Source organism: Xenopus laevis, chromosome 1L (genome assembly GCF_017654675.1).
Source record: "Xenopus laevis strain J_2021 chromosome 1L, Xenopus_laevis_v10.1, whole genome shotgun sequence".
NCBI classification, from domain to species: Eukaryota; Metazoa; Chordata; class Amphibia; order Anura; family Pipidae; genus Xenopus; species Xenopus laevis.
The window spans coordinates 111,238,814-111,253,827 of NC_054371.1; the positions used below are offsets into that span (position 1 = coordinate 111,238,814).

The following is a 15,014-nucleotide window of genomic DNA, read 5'->3' on the forward strand; positions in this document are numbered from 1 at the left end:
ATACAAGTGCAAGGTACTGTTTTATTATTACAGAGAAAATGGAAATCATTTTTGAGAATTTGAATTATTTGGATAAAATGGAGTCTAAGGTAGATGGCCTTTCTGAATAATGGATCCCATACCTGTACTTGCATGCTGGCTTTCAAACTGCTGCCTAGTTGCTAGGATAAATATAGACGGTTGAAACTCCAAGCCTCAAAAAAAAAACAACTAAAAACAGAAGCCATTTTTTAAAGTTCAGTGCTCCAGCCCCTGAAAGTCAATGCAATAATGTTCAATACGCTCCAAATCTGTACATATGATTGTCTTGCATGTAGGCTACTGAAACACTAGGGGGCAGATTTATCAAAGGTCAAAGTGAATATTCAAATTAAAAAACTTCGAATTTCAAAGTAATTTTTGGGTACTTCGACCATCTAATAAGCTAAATTCGACTTCAATTCAAATTGAAAAACCTTCGAAAATTCGACCACTCGAAAATCAATGTACTGTCACTTTAAAAAACTTCGACTTCGACACTTTGCCACCTTAATCCTCCCAAATAGCCTATGGGGCTAGTTTTGAGAAGTCAAAGGTTTTTTTTTGAAAAATCCTTCGAATCCTTCGATTCGAAGGGTTAAATCGTTGGATTGTAAGATTTTACTTCAATCGTACTTCGATCGAATACGGCCGTTTTCGCTGTAAAAAGTACTCAAATTTGAATTTCAAAGTTTTTTTACTTCGAAATTCGATCCTTGATAAATATGCCCCTAGGAGGTCTATTTACAACTTCTCCAAAAAAAAATGCTTAAATAGAGAACATAGAATTGTGGGTAGTTAGAATTTTAGAAGTATGGTATAATGAAAGAAAATGTAATTCTAAGCTACTTTTCCAATATACATTAATTAAACATTTTCCATGATTTTAAAGTTAAAGGTTTAACTATTGTTCTGTGTCTTGGACTAATGTAGCAAAAGTCAGCCTTGCATGCTTCTTTATAAGTCTGTTAATCAGCTTGCTTCTGCTACTTTGTTTTCAAAGCCACAGTGACCAGGGCAAAGAATAGAAAGGGGCAGACGAATACTGTTTTCAATGGGTATATTCCCACTGCACAAACCGTTCACAGCACACACAAGCTAACTTTTGGGATGTCCAGTTGACGTGCAGTTCCGGTTCAGCCAGTGATCCCTAAACTCGGGCTATAGAAAGGACTTATATTCAGTTTTGACTAATTAGCGGTGTCTGTTGGTATGATGGCCAACTGGTATGGTGGTAAAAGGATCACAGATTTAATTGCCCTGCATGTCATCTGTCTGTAAATGCTTGTAGAAGTCTAAACCTTTCGAAAACTGTGTTTGCTTATGGTTCTACTTTTTACATAAAAACTGTAAAAAGAAATAGCAATTTTTTTTTGGCATCCGGGGTCAGTGGCTTTTACTTGAGAGCTCAAAACAGACAGAAGAAGGCAGCAAATAATTAAAAAACTGTAAAGAAAAAAAAGACCAATTGAAAAGTTGCCAAGAATAGGCCACCCTATAACATACTAAAAGTTAGCATAAAGGGGAACTATCACGAACATTCAATCTAGGCTTCATCATACTGAAATAAGAAACTTTCTAAATACAATCAATTAAATATTCTGTACTGTTTCTGAAATAATGATGTTTATCTTATACTATGCCTCTCTCAGTACCTGTTACTCTTCATTCTCTCTTCATGCAGCAGTTGCGTGTTAGATAATCATTGAAAGTTAGAACCAATATATCTTATGGGGGGGCTTCTTTTCCTAGCAGATGAATTAGAGCTCATTTTTGGAGATAGTTCCCTTAAGAAAAAATCCTTTGAGTGTATGTAAGGACATTCATCCATTACAACAATTCACTCTGCATAACATTCATATGATGCATTGATGAAAAAACAGTTAAACCATTATTATAGAATATTTATCATTTAATTTTACAACCACAGAACACTAAACTATATTTACTAAAAGAGCATAGTGATACAAAATCATTAAAAATGTAATTCATTGAGACTACCAACTGAAGCTTACTGTAAATACCTCCTTATTAAAGTAGGAACATAGTATCTCATTTTTAATACCATTTAAAGGTGTTAAATACATTTTTTTTGTTCAGAGGAAACTGAAGATTTCTAAATACTTGCGGTTTTGATAATTCATAGTTGTGATTTTGAAGATCAGAATCTGATTGCTCAAGTTATTTTGATTTTTGACATTGTGCCATCCCCAAAACCTAAAATATCTCTGTAGTATTAAAAAACCAACATAGTTCATGCACTTATATCAATTCCCACCAATCTGTCCTGTCTCTCAGCTTTAGAACCTGGTTTTCCTAATGGTCTTAAATTGAGTTAACATTATTAGTCCATTGAGATCACCACCTGAGATAATTGAAGCAATTGTTATAACTGCTATTTATCCTAGGAAATACATCTAAGAATAAAAATGTTTGGGCTCCATGCAGAGTAATAAAAAAAAGGCTGAAGTGCAGAATGGCAATTGTCTCTTAATTATTAAGTGCCTCAGTATGATGATACTTTTGTGTCACATGGTAGCCAGATATAGAAGTCCATTCACTTTTGCCATGTCCATAATAAACCATATTACCCATGAATTTGCATCTAACCCCAAGCTGCTCCATATGCAGGCCTTTTATCGATATTAGAGCTGTATTGTTTATTATTCCACAGAATAAGTTTAGGTCTTTCACAGCTGGGGGAGAAGGCTGGGTTCCATTTCTGGAGGTAGCTTTGAGTGGAAGGGAAGGAGATCAAGGTTATAATCTGTAAAAAAAAATAAAAAAAAAAGCAACATCAACATTTAATAAAGATTCATACATTGATATTAAAATGGTCACCAGAGTAAATCTAATTTATTTTTTTTGCCAACTAGGGAAAATTTATGTATACATTCAGTTCAGCTTTAAATTAACTTTTAGTATCCGGTCTTAAGGGGGACCAGGCTGTACTGTACTCACTATCTGTTGCCATTGCTATCAGTGAGATGCAGATTTGGGTAGGGAGGGCAGAGCTGAAGTATATGCATCTTCTCTGCCCCACACAGGATTCTATAATGCTCATGTTGTTATAAAAGCCTAAAAACAGGTAGATTGGGTAGGCTGAAGTCAAATTTCAAACTTTATCCTCCAGCCTATCCAATCCCTGTGTGGCTATACCAGGACTTACACTTTTATAAGAAAACAAGCCATATAGAAAACTATGTAGGGCAAATGAGATAGAGGGACTTATGTCAGTGTAAAAACACAAGTAAGGAGTGCGGAATGGGGAATGAGGCACACTAAATATAAAATATGAGACATAGGCTTAAGGGTAAGGGCAATTTGGGGAGATTTAGTCGATTGATCGCCTCGTCTTTGCGGTGACCAAGCTCCTCGAATGCCTTACCTCTGTCTTGCTCCGGCTAAAATGAAAAGTCTGCCTGCAGCATGGCACACGCGCCGCTTGGTATTCCGAAGTTTCCTCGCGAGGCGACTTCGGAATACCAAGAGACGCGTGTGCCATGCCGCAGGCAATTTTTCATTTTAGCCGGCGCAAGACAGAGGTAAGGCATTCGGGGAGATTGGTCGCCACAAAGACGAGGCGATTAGTCGCCAGGCGAATAAATCCCCCCCCCCCGAGTTGCCCAGTGTGACCTTACCCTTAAGGGAGAATGACAAAGAGAAGTTAGATGGAGCTGAGCGTGCAAAAAGGGGGGGGGGGTTGGGCAACATTGGTGAGAATAACATGTTATATAGGGGAGTAATTGGCACATGAGTGTGTTGGTGGAAACATGGCACATCTGTAGTAGGAGAGAACTAGTTTCCTAAGTATTTGAATCAAAATGCTTATCTATATAGTTGCACTTGCAGCCACTGTCTTCCTTTTAGTGTTTTTTTTTTTTTTATGAACAGAGCCAATGTGTGTTTTGTTTAATAGTGTTCCTTGAAGGCAGTGGCATTACTATAGAGGAAGCAGACCCCTCAGTCAATTTTACTTTCCTTGTCCTTTTATAGCATGTCAGATCTTACTGAATATGTTTTATTTAAATAGAGTGACACATCTCCAGTGAACATACCAATCTCATCCTGCAGTTTGGCAGATAAGGTTGTCTTGTGAAGCTCCTCAATATGTTTGGTTATCTGTTCCCGAGAGGCAGTTGAGAACGTACACTGCATACAGTTGTAACTATCCCGTGTGTGCTCCCAAAGTATGCGACTATTAGTTGAGTGTCCTGGAGAAACAAGTCAACAGGGGCATAACTACAGAGGAAGCAGGCCCTGCGGCTGCAGTGGGCCCAGGAGATATAGGGCACCCATGAGGCCCTAAATAATGAGCAATTTCAACATTTATATTGGTAAAAAATGAACAACCTCTGGTTATCTTTAGGGCCCTAAAATTAATTTGCTGTGGGGCGCAACCTAGTTAAGCCATTGCAAGACAACAAAGAGTTATTTATCCAATTAAAAATAAATGTAATAGAAGACATTCTGCATAAATTGTATTATTGAATATTTTATATTTAGCTTATATTTGTATTTGTGACCATTCGGTAATTTGGAAACTGCTGGTCCTGTACATTGAATGGTCACAGATATCTTGCTGGGCTGTCAGCACTGCCCATGTTTGCCAAGCCTTCACTAACACACATAAGTTAAAAGGTTCTGGATCAGCAGTTCCTAGCTATGAGTAAGCACTATTGACCTGATATGATTATGCGCCTTCTTGCAGTTTTACCTTGTGTGCAGGTGATCATGCAAGAAAAGTAAATACCTGCCTACAATATAGGTACAGTATGCCATACAATTTAAATGCATACTAAATTAAAAATGTAAGCTGATCCAATATAAAAATGTATAATACAAAAATGTATTCAAAACACATGACGAGAAAGCATATGAAGAGCAGCTCTAGATCAGGGAATGACTCACTGATAAATAATTCTGTAAGAAAACTGCAAGAAAGGAAGTATGCAGCAATCACGTTCTAAAAGCATATCCTGATTGTAGTTAAAATGTCTTCCAGTTGTAAGATAGAAATATAACTGGAAACAGGGTTTAAACACAGTAAAAAAATAGGTCACTATAACTAAATTATAGACAGTCTGAAATTTTGTAATTAAAGCTGAAAAAGGAAAGGGGCCTAATCTATTAACAATGGTTATATTTATATTTGAGGGGGGGAACAGACATTTTTAGGGACCGACTCAAAATATACAGACACATAAAATATAAATGCCACAGTATAAGGCTGATAGTAATTAATACAGAAAATTTCTACATGGCAACACAGAAACTAGTGCAACTAGATGATGTAGCATCAGCTTATATTACAGACAAACCTCTTTTTCTGCATGATAATTTACGATGACCCTAAGCTTAGCTTCTCAACTGCTGCTCAGAGCCCACTGAGCATGTGAGTGACACTTTCCAAGATGGTGACCCCCTGTGACAAGTTTGAAGTCCTGCATCATTGCTGCTATTGACAAGCTGAAACTTTAGGCTGGTGCAATAAGTTCAGTATATAAAACATAGCAGTTTTAGCCATATTAATTATTAGGGTTTAGTTCTCCTTTAAGACAGCTTAAGCAACTAAGTGTTTTTTTTTAAGTCTTCTTAAACATTGCTAGGTAAAACATAACAGTTAGTTAAGCACCAGGGGTTATATGTCTGACCTTGGTTCTTTTTCCACACAGCGTTGGAGACAGGTAGGCCTTGGTTCCCGAGCAAGGGCCTGAGCCTGGAGACCTGAGATAAGGTGTATGCAGAAGGGTGGAGGTAAGGAAGATAGGAGCTAGCAACAGAGGATGTGGATGGGCCATGTAGTCTCCCTGCAAACAGGGAGGGGTCAAGAAGAGGAAAAGGACTTGAAGTCTGAGTGACCAAAGAGCTCATTGATTCATGAAGATCTGCAGGAAGGGTAGAGGTAGACGGTACAAAGGAGGATGTAGTAGGAACATTGGATGCTGGGATAGGAGCCTTCTTTTTGACACACTGAATTACACTGGTTTGGTTTTGTGTTGGCTGTGGTTGTGTTGCAGGCTTGGAAACAGTTGAAGAGCATTGGGGCTGAGGATTTTGTATGGCTTGTGCTGCAGTGTTAGAACAGACATGAAGGTGCTTGAAAAGGGACCTGTGAGTACGAAAGTGCTGCATACAATTTTCACACCTGTAGAGAAATAAGAAAATAACTCAGAAGATAACATTGCATTTAATAAGCAAAGCTTCAAGGATTATACAATAATTAAAACAAGCGGAATATGACAGCTGATCTGCTGGGTTGGGGCACACCAGAGGGATAGTGGTTATAGAAAAAAAGACAAAAAAAATTGAAAAATAATGAGAAACTGCACAACTTATTTTTGGAAATTGTTGCTTTTATATTTTAGCTCTTCACAACTAGGATTTTAGAATGTTGTCCTGTTAAGACAGCAACCCAAGGACTCCTAAGAGACTGGAATCTTACTTTGTTCTTTTATTAGGTATCCTGTTTATATCCTTTGCTGTTCCTCTTAACCTTTCTCAAAAGAACTGTCTGGTTGCTATACAACAAAAGATCACTTATAACCCTTTCCCTTGTCTGGCCGTGTGTGGATAAATGTAGTGTGGTTGGGGATAATTTTATAGAAGACAACAAAAAAGTTTTGTTTTACAGAATGATTTGAAGCAATAGATGGTGCGACCCAGACTGATGCCAAGTTAAGAGGAGATTTGGGAAGAGTTGGGACTTGCTGGTCTAAAGCTGGGCATAGACGCAAAGATTTGATTGTACGAATCGAGGATTCGTACGATTTCCCGACCGTGTGTGGAGAGTCCCTACATTTTTCGTCCGCCACAGATCGATCATTTCGTCGATCGGACAAGTTAAAAGATTTCTGTCGGCTGCAGGTAATATCTCTGCGTGTATTGCCGATTGTACGATTTTCAGAGGGAGACTGTCACTAGCTTTGGTCGGACATAACTTTCGTACAATTGCTGTCAGGGCAGAACATCGGCTGATCTGTTCTTTTGTACTTTTTTTGATCTGAATGGTTAGTGGCAGGTTGGGAGATGGGGAAGTCCGATCGTACGTTGATTCGTACGATCGGATCTTTGTGTCTGTGGCCAGCTTTACTAGAGTTCCTGAGCAAATGGTAAGAGAAAATGGTTCTATACTCAGTTGCACATAAAGCAATGTCTTGGTAACTCAGTGAATGATAATGCTCCTATATCCGAGTACAAAGGGTAAGTGAACACAGTTCTACCACTCAGTTACACATAATACACATTGCTGCTAAGGGTTTAATGGTTTTAAATGTCTTTAAATACACTTTAGTACACAGTAGGCAGTATAGGACTCACATTAAACGAGGGGCCTTGACATGCCTATTTGCACTCTTAGCTACTGTTAGGGGGACAATTTGCAGTGAACACTAATTTACTGTGCTATATTGAAGTATGGTGGAATAGTTGATACAGCACTGTTTTCATATTTTTGTAACCTAGCTATAAGTGGTTGCAGGCCTGGAAATTATGATTATTATTACAAAGTACATCACCCAACGGGACATTATTAATTTAGCCCTCTGCCCAAATGATCACACAGTACTGGATACAGTTTTTATGAAGCTAGACTGAAACCATTATTGGTTTGCAAGGTCATAGTTATCACACAGGATGAATTCCCAGAAAGTACACTTGTTTTGGGAACTCCCTCACAGTTGTTAGACATGATAGCACAACTTGGGATTTGTACCATAAACTCACATTCTGTTGAAATATGCGACTTACTTGAAGTAGCGGTTAGGCTTGTAGTGGACCTTGAGATGGTTCATAAGATCTTGCATACTTGCCAGTTCCTCTTTACAGCCAGACATGGAGCACATAAAACGTTTATCTGAATAATAAAACATTGATATTGAAAAACATGGGCTGGAAAAAAAAACTACAACAGTAGCTTTTATACAGGGTAAAAAAGCAGGTGGCCCTGGCAACCCAGACCTAATCCTGCTCTCCCCCATCCCTGCCCTGCTGCCCTTCCCCCTATGATCCTGGCCTCCCCACTGACCCTCCCTCGATCCAGACCCGATCTGGCCTCCCTCGTCACTCCCCTGCTACCCTCAGTTGTGGTCTCCCTACTGCCCTTCCTCGGTCCAGACCTGACTGTGGCCTCCCCAGTAGCTCCCCTGCTGCCCACCCTCCCCAAGCACATAACAAGTTAGTAACAATGTTGCACAGGAGTGGAGGAGGCGGGAGGGCCTGGGAGTGTATGAGTGGGAGGGCTGTGGGCCCCCTGGGGTTGCAGTGCTGGCTTCGCAGACCCAGTCTAGCCCTGCACGTGTATTCAATAGATAATGTTGTTTATTAAACCGAGATGGGTTTGAGCAGAAGAGAGAAAGTTAAAATCACTATAATTATAATTAGCTTACCTGATACCCTGGACTGTTGCTTCTGTTAGCAGAAATCTGCACCAGCCCAGGCTACCGAGCACCACATTGCAATCTTCTTTCTTCTGTTGCCCTGAGCCAGCACATGCACAGTGGAGTAGAAAAGGTGGCTTTTCACTTAAAGTTTGGCCCTTTATTCTACTCTGCATATGCAACAGCCAAAAAGCTGGAAGAACATCTCAGCATGGTGCTCACTCAGAAGTACCTCGGCCAGAGCAGTTTTCTGATAACTGGAGCACCAGCCCAGGGTAAGTGATACTAACTTTCCCCCAGCGATAATGACTTTTAAGAAAGCTGAATCAAGTGGCTGTTACAGAGCAGTTGCATCTTGTAGAAATGGTAGTGATGTAGTGTTCAGACTGAAGCAAATCAGTTGGTTCATTAATTTCAGAGCTTTTAATCCGATCAGCATCGCTTAGAACAAATCCAGAAAAATGTATTTATTTGATGAACCCTCAGTTTTACTTCTCCTACATACCTCTCTGTCCATTTCCCAGAGCTATGCTTTCCATTAAACTAGATTGCACTGAAGAGTGCTTCAACAAATATCTAACGTGGAAATGTAAAAAATACTCCACCGTATCTGAGCATTGTGCACTCCCCATTAGCATTGTGAAGGGATGTGGAGCTCCAGGAAAATGGACCTGTGCAAGAAGCCTATACCCTTGGGATTCTTATAGCGATACGTGGTAAGGACACCATTTTTTTCTTTTATAGGAGAAAAAATCCTAGTTGATTACCATCCAATGACTGTGTAGGTTTGTAGTGGACTGAGACATGGGATATCAGGTCCTGCATGTTGAAGAATGAGCGGTTACAGCCATAGCTTGAGCACCGATGACCTCGCCCTGCAAGGTAGAAAATCAATGAAAGGGAAGTAAATTAGAGCAAAGACAATAGGTAAGCTGGGAACACGGGATGAATTTTAGACATGTTGACAAATGTTTTCACTTGATGATTGGGTGAATACATGTCATATTTAGTGGACACATGACTGATCTGAAAGAATGATGGATTATTTGAATTACTAGGAGGAAGACTGAATCTGTGCAACTCTGGCCCAACCATATGTCCCCATACATGCTCCAAATGGATCTATGGTTGGTCCATATTTTTATTTTTCAACTGTGATCGCATCATCCAAAACTGTTAATTATAAGACACACACAAATGAAATACTAAATTACTTACTTCCTGACTGGAGCAGTCGTTTTCTCCCCCCTTCCCTCTCCCTTTTTGTGGCTGTTCTGCCACCTCTGGAGGCCTGCTTAGCACAAGGAACAACATCTGTAGGTTGTGCCTCGGCCCCTTGACTTTCCTCCTGATTCTGAAAATATAGAGAGTAATCATCATAAAAAATGGGAGCTTCACAACAGCAATCTCTACACCAAGAAAAAATAATAGTCACACACTACCGCATCAGATGACATGGGTCATTTTATCTCTGTTATTCTGAGATACTTCAACAGATTAGGACTCAAGTTTTATGGTATGGTCATGTAGCTCCATGGATGTGTAAGTTCTACCTTTCTCCATTCACAAATGAACAGAGGGATTTCGATTTTTATTTACTGTATACACAAAGTTGAGTATGTGTGGGTAAACGCCACTCTTAAACTGGCCATATACATACAGATAAAATTTTACAAAATTAAGTTTGATATGATTTTGGAACACATAGGCTGGACCAAAAATCGGTTGGTATCAGCTGGTTCATTGATTAGGTAGGTTTGAAAACATCATCTGCAGACCCATTATGTCGGTCATTCGGCCGCATATAATTTCATATACTCAAGGGCATCGTACTGTAACGATATTGTGTGCATAGTCTAATTAATATAAGAAATTATCAAGGTAATGAGCAAATTGGCACTAAAGATAAATGCTATATGATGATTTTATAGCCTCTGTTAATGCATATTAATATATGATTTTTAACAACATTTCTAAATATCTTAACAAATGTTTTATGGATATTGGTCAAGTTGGGGTTCAAAAATGTACTCTGCTTATGACCAGTGCATGATACTGCTGTTTTTCTTTACTCCCTCACTGTTTAGACCGTTTAGGCTGTGTGCCTGGACAAACTGAACAAGAGAAGTCATTTAAGTATGACCCCTTGTGAGATATTCTTCTCATTGGTCAGATAGCATAGAGGTTACAAAGCATATAGGTTAGGGTAATGGCACACGGGATGATTGTCACCTGCCATAAATCTCCGCTACCTTCTTAACAAGCATTCATTCAGGACATTGTCATAATACAGGTGATACATTTAGTTTTGCCCAGATGGAAACAGTTAAGCAGTTTGACTGTAACAATTAAAATTCGCAATTTTCCCCATTTAGTTCTTTCATAGATAGAAATGATAGGCAAAAGAATACATACAACAAAGCTATACTATGGCTAAACTAGTTCATGCAATATATTGGGCCTATTGCACATGGTACAATCTTTTTCTCAAGTCACTGCAGTAAATCAAATAGAAAGTCAGGACATTTCAGTAAGAAACCAGGGACTACGGCTGAGCTATCAAAATCGGAACTGTCCCGCAGAAAACAGGACAGTTGGGAGGAATGAATTAACCCAATAGGATTGTTATTGCCTCCAATAAGAATTATTATATATTTGGATCAGGTACAAGGAACTGTTTTATTATAGAGAAAAAGGAAATAATTTTCATTATAATGAATTATAATGGAGTCTATGGGAGATGGCCTAACTGCAATTCAGTTCTTCCTGGATAATGGGTTTCCTCATAATGGATCCTATATCTGTATTATTATTGTTGTTATTATTATTATTATATATTATCATTACTATTATCAAAAATAACAATAAAAAATTGCATTTCACTAAGTAGTAATATTCATTGCATTCATTCACAGTGTATCATGATTTCACTGTTATTAAAATGTCACTAGTTACTGGGTTATGACCTGTTAAAAAGGTAATAGTTTTTTACAAAAATAAAACAGTTGAACAGTGTAGCCTGTGATTTCTTTCAAGACAATGTATTATATTTTAACACTGCTCAGCCTTAACACACTGAACTTCCTTATTATCGGCTCCTCTACCTAGAATAGAAGTCTCGTAAATGAATCCGAGTTATATGTAAGAAAAACCCTTTTGATTCGAACTGTAAAATACAGAGCAGGAGGCAAGGCGCATAACTACAGAGGAAGCAGACCCTGTGACTGCAGGGGGCCCAGGTTAATTAGAAATTTCAAAATGTATTGGTAAAATAGGACAACCTTTGGATATAAAATTATTTTGCTGTGGGGCCCAGTAACATCTAGTAATGCCACTGGTAGGAGTGCTGCACAGAGGTTTTGATTAAGGGAGCCTGATTTGCTCCTTTTGTAGAAATCCATCTAAGTGACAAGCCACAGCTTTTGTTCCCTCTCATGGGCATGTCACTGCAACTCACTCCCAACAATGAATTGAAGGAAATGCACAGGAATGCAAATGATAAGTCCTATGATTACATACATGCAGAACACTTATGATGGAAGGGGAAGCTGTGATCAATAGTTGCAAGCATGAAATCACACAGCAGGCAATGGGGATTCCCTGTAGGGCAGAGGCAGATCTCACAATGACATCCCATCCACTCCCACACCTACCATTTAAATAGCTGAGGATCTGCACAATTTAAAGGTGTCTTGCAGGGAAGTCGGATCCCTAAGCTTCTACATTGTAGCCATTTTGGGTGTGCTGGCCACGCGAGATTTTATGTGCTGTTAATGACAGGAGGAGAGAGAGTAGGAAGTGTGTGCTTGTTGGGGGAGGATGAGTGAGTTGCAGGGAAATGAGCTGGAAAAAAATCAGGCCCGACAGGCCCCATAGGGGCTTTTGTTTGTAAAGCCAGCATAAAAAAAACAGAAAAGGGGGCTGGGAGAAGAGAGGAGGACACTGCAGGCAGGCAGCCAGCCAGCCAGCCAGGGAGGGAGGGGTGGGTGGTAAAACAGGGCTGAAGTCAAACACACAAGTGAATTCAGTAATAACATTGTTGTTTTAAGCTGTATGGAGTCGCTTTCTATTACATGGAAGATTACAACACTTATACACACTTAATACAGCATATTGGTTTTTTTAAGCCATATGCATAGTCAGAATGTTCAAGCCCTTTTTATTCCGTTGCTTTATATTGGGAAGTGAACAACTACAATTCACTGCACCAGTTAGCGTGTTTCACATGTTGAAGGAAAGATATGGTGTTGTACTATACATACTTCATACTGGTATACACACACTTACAAACATGGGGGTAAATTTATCAAAAAGTGAGCTTAGAGATCGCCACAGTCGTCTAGAGTGAAATTCCGCCACTCTCCATTCATTTCTATGGGCTTTTTAAAAGAGTATTTATCAATGGGTGAAAGTTGGGTTGCCACCTTTTCCTAAAATTTTTACCTGCTGGTGGGGGTGGGAACAAAAGGAGGTGGGCTGTGATGTAAAAGGGGACGGGTCATTATGTAAAAGGCGGCATGTGCGTGGCCATGTCGGCCGAAGGCCAGAAGGAGGACAAAAGTTACGTTTACAGTGGATTGGGGGCGGGAAAAGAGGTTTTGTTAAGGGTATTACAAATTTACCGGCAGCTACATTGCCGGTAAATTTGTAATACCGGGCCCGGCCTTGGCAGGTGTTTTACCGGCTAGGCCAGCATAATACCAGCCGGATGGCAACCCTAGGTGAAAGTGAAAGTTCATCCTTTGATAAATACTCCTTTCAAAATCCCATAGAAATGAATGGAGAGTGGCAGAATTTCACTCTAGAGGACTTTGGTGATCTCTAACTTCACTTTTTGATAAATATACCCCATGATGTTTTATTCAGTATATTTGTGAATGATTACATTACTTACTCATTCTCTTCTCTCAGGCTTCTGCTATTCTCTGGAACTCTTTAGCTTGAGCTGTCAGACCCTCTCCTTCCTTCCAAGGAAATGATATACACATTTGACATATACCCAAATAATATAGACAATTGAGGATTACCCTCCACTTTGTCAGGCTGCATTATTTCTAAGGCAAACAGCATATTAAATAAAGAACAGTTAAAAGTGCAACCTTAATTAAACTACAGAGCTCCAAAGCCTATAATGAACAAAATATTAAATTTGTTGGCAAGCTACAAAATTATGTAGCCCTGTAGTGCCCACAAATGATAACACTTTGGAGCCAGTAATAGGTACATCAATTAAAATAATGTCCCTCTATGTATATAAATAAATACATATATAGTAAAATTCTATTCCACAGCAAATGCCACCCTTATATATGGCAAAATCCCAATACATATTTAACAAGGTCTACTGTGCATTGCAGCCATCAGTGCCAAGAGCAACAAGCAACTACAGCAGTGTCAGTTACTGTATACCCACAGAGCAAGTGGAGTATCTGTCCTTATCAGTTGGTAGTAAGATGCCAGCCCCCACTGATGAGGCAGATTTACCTTAATCCTCTGGCAAAAAGGCGTGGTAGCTTAAAAGTCCCAAAAGACATTGAGTCTCCCAGTGGGACCCGGGGGGGGGGGGATGAAATGTTCAGACATTAGGTTCCTTAATGATGTTGCTCTGATGATTCTATGGGTAAGCTTTGGTCGTTACTGGAGAAAAAACTCTCCCTAGCCTTGACAAAGGAGCTCTAAATCTTTCCGGAGACTTTTGGCCTGATGATTTGGGAATGATTTTGATGCCTTTCCCTAGAGTCCTGCGCGGGTCCATTTTTTGGGACCCGTACCCGCAACCTGCAATCCGCAACCCGGTCCCACAACCTGCATTCTTACCCGCTTGGACCCGCTACACGACCCGACCCGCAAGTACCTTATCTGCAACCTGGACCCACAACCCGCTGACCATCAAGGACGTGCTGTAATTGTAAACCAGAAGTGACATCATCTGAAGTAGCCGTGATCAGAAAAAAAGGAGTAAAACAGGAAGTGCTGTCATTGTAAACCAGAAGTGACATCATCTGAAGTAGCCTTGATCAGAAAAAAAGGAGTAAAACAGGAAGTGCTGTCATTGTAAACCGGAAGTGACGTCATCGGAAGTTGACATGGCCAGAAAAAAGGAGTAAATATCGCTATTAAGAAGACCCGCGCCGCGACCCGCAAACCCGCAGAACCACCAACCCACGTCTATACCCGCACCTGGAACGTCTATCTGCAACCCGCATGGTACCGCAGGTTTTAGCGGGTACCGACTCGATGTAGGGCTCTACCTTAATAAGTTTACTGATTTGTTTGTTTGGTTTTGCACTGACCACTGGGTGACAGAAAGTGCAACCTCTGGTTTTTAATGAAAAAATACAGTTACTTTTTCTGTACAACATTCTAACACATAATTGGCAGAACTGGTCTCTCCACAGCTGTCTGATAAGGGAACTGGTAGAGGCAGATACAACAGAAGAATGAAATTGTTAAAAAAAGCAACAATTGTTACAAAACTTTGTACCTTTTTCTCAAGACAGTGCAGTAGATCAAAGAGAAAGTCAGGATATTTCAGTGAGAATCCCGGGACTGCTGCTGAGCTGTCAAAAACAGTTGGGAGAAGATATGAATAAACCCAGTAGGATTGTTATTGCCTCC

The 15,014-nt window shown here is 39.7% G+C and overlaps 1 protein-coding gene across 1 annotated transcript; it reads right to left on the bottom strand.

Moving 5' to 3' along the window:
• Window positions 1-1,912: 1,912 nt before the first annotated feature.
• Window positions 1,913-12,288, bottom strand: znf414.L (zinc finger protein 414 L homeolog). Its single transcript, XM_018255211.2, has 7 exons — window positions 12,050-12,288; window positions 9,615-9,750; window positions 9,164-9,271; window positions 7,768-7,873; window positions 5,673-6,166; window positions 4,077-4,232; window positions 1,913-2,785 (listed from the first exon to the last, which is right to left on the bottom strand). The coding sequence occupies exons 1-7, from the start codon at window positions 12,050-12,052 to the stop codon at window positions 2,709-2,711; spliced, it is 1,080 nt and encodes a 359-aa protein (XP_018110700.1). The 5' UTR covers window positions 12,053-12,288; the 3' UTR covers window positions 1,913-2,708.
• Between the last annotated feature and the right edge of the window lie 2,726 nt (window positions 12,289-15,014).

Excerpts from the sequence above, each read along its gene's own strand:
- znf414.L (XM_018255211.2), bottom strand. Across the intron at positions 9,272-9,614 it reads ACGACTGCTCCAGTCAGGAA|GGCGAGGTCATCGGTGCTCA; the intron begins GTAAGTAATTTA and ends TCTACCTTGCAG. Across the intron at positions 6,167-7,767 it reads AAGCCTAACCGCTACTTCAA|GTGTGAAAATTGTATGCAGC; the intron begins GTAAGTCGCATA and ends ATTTCTCTACAG.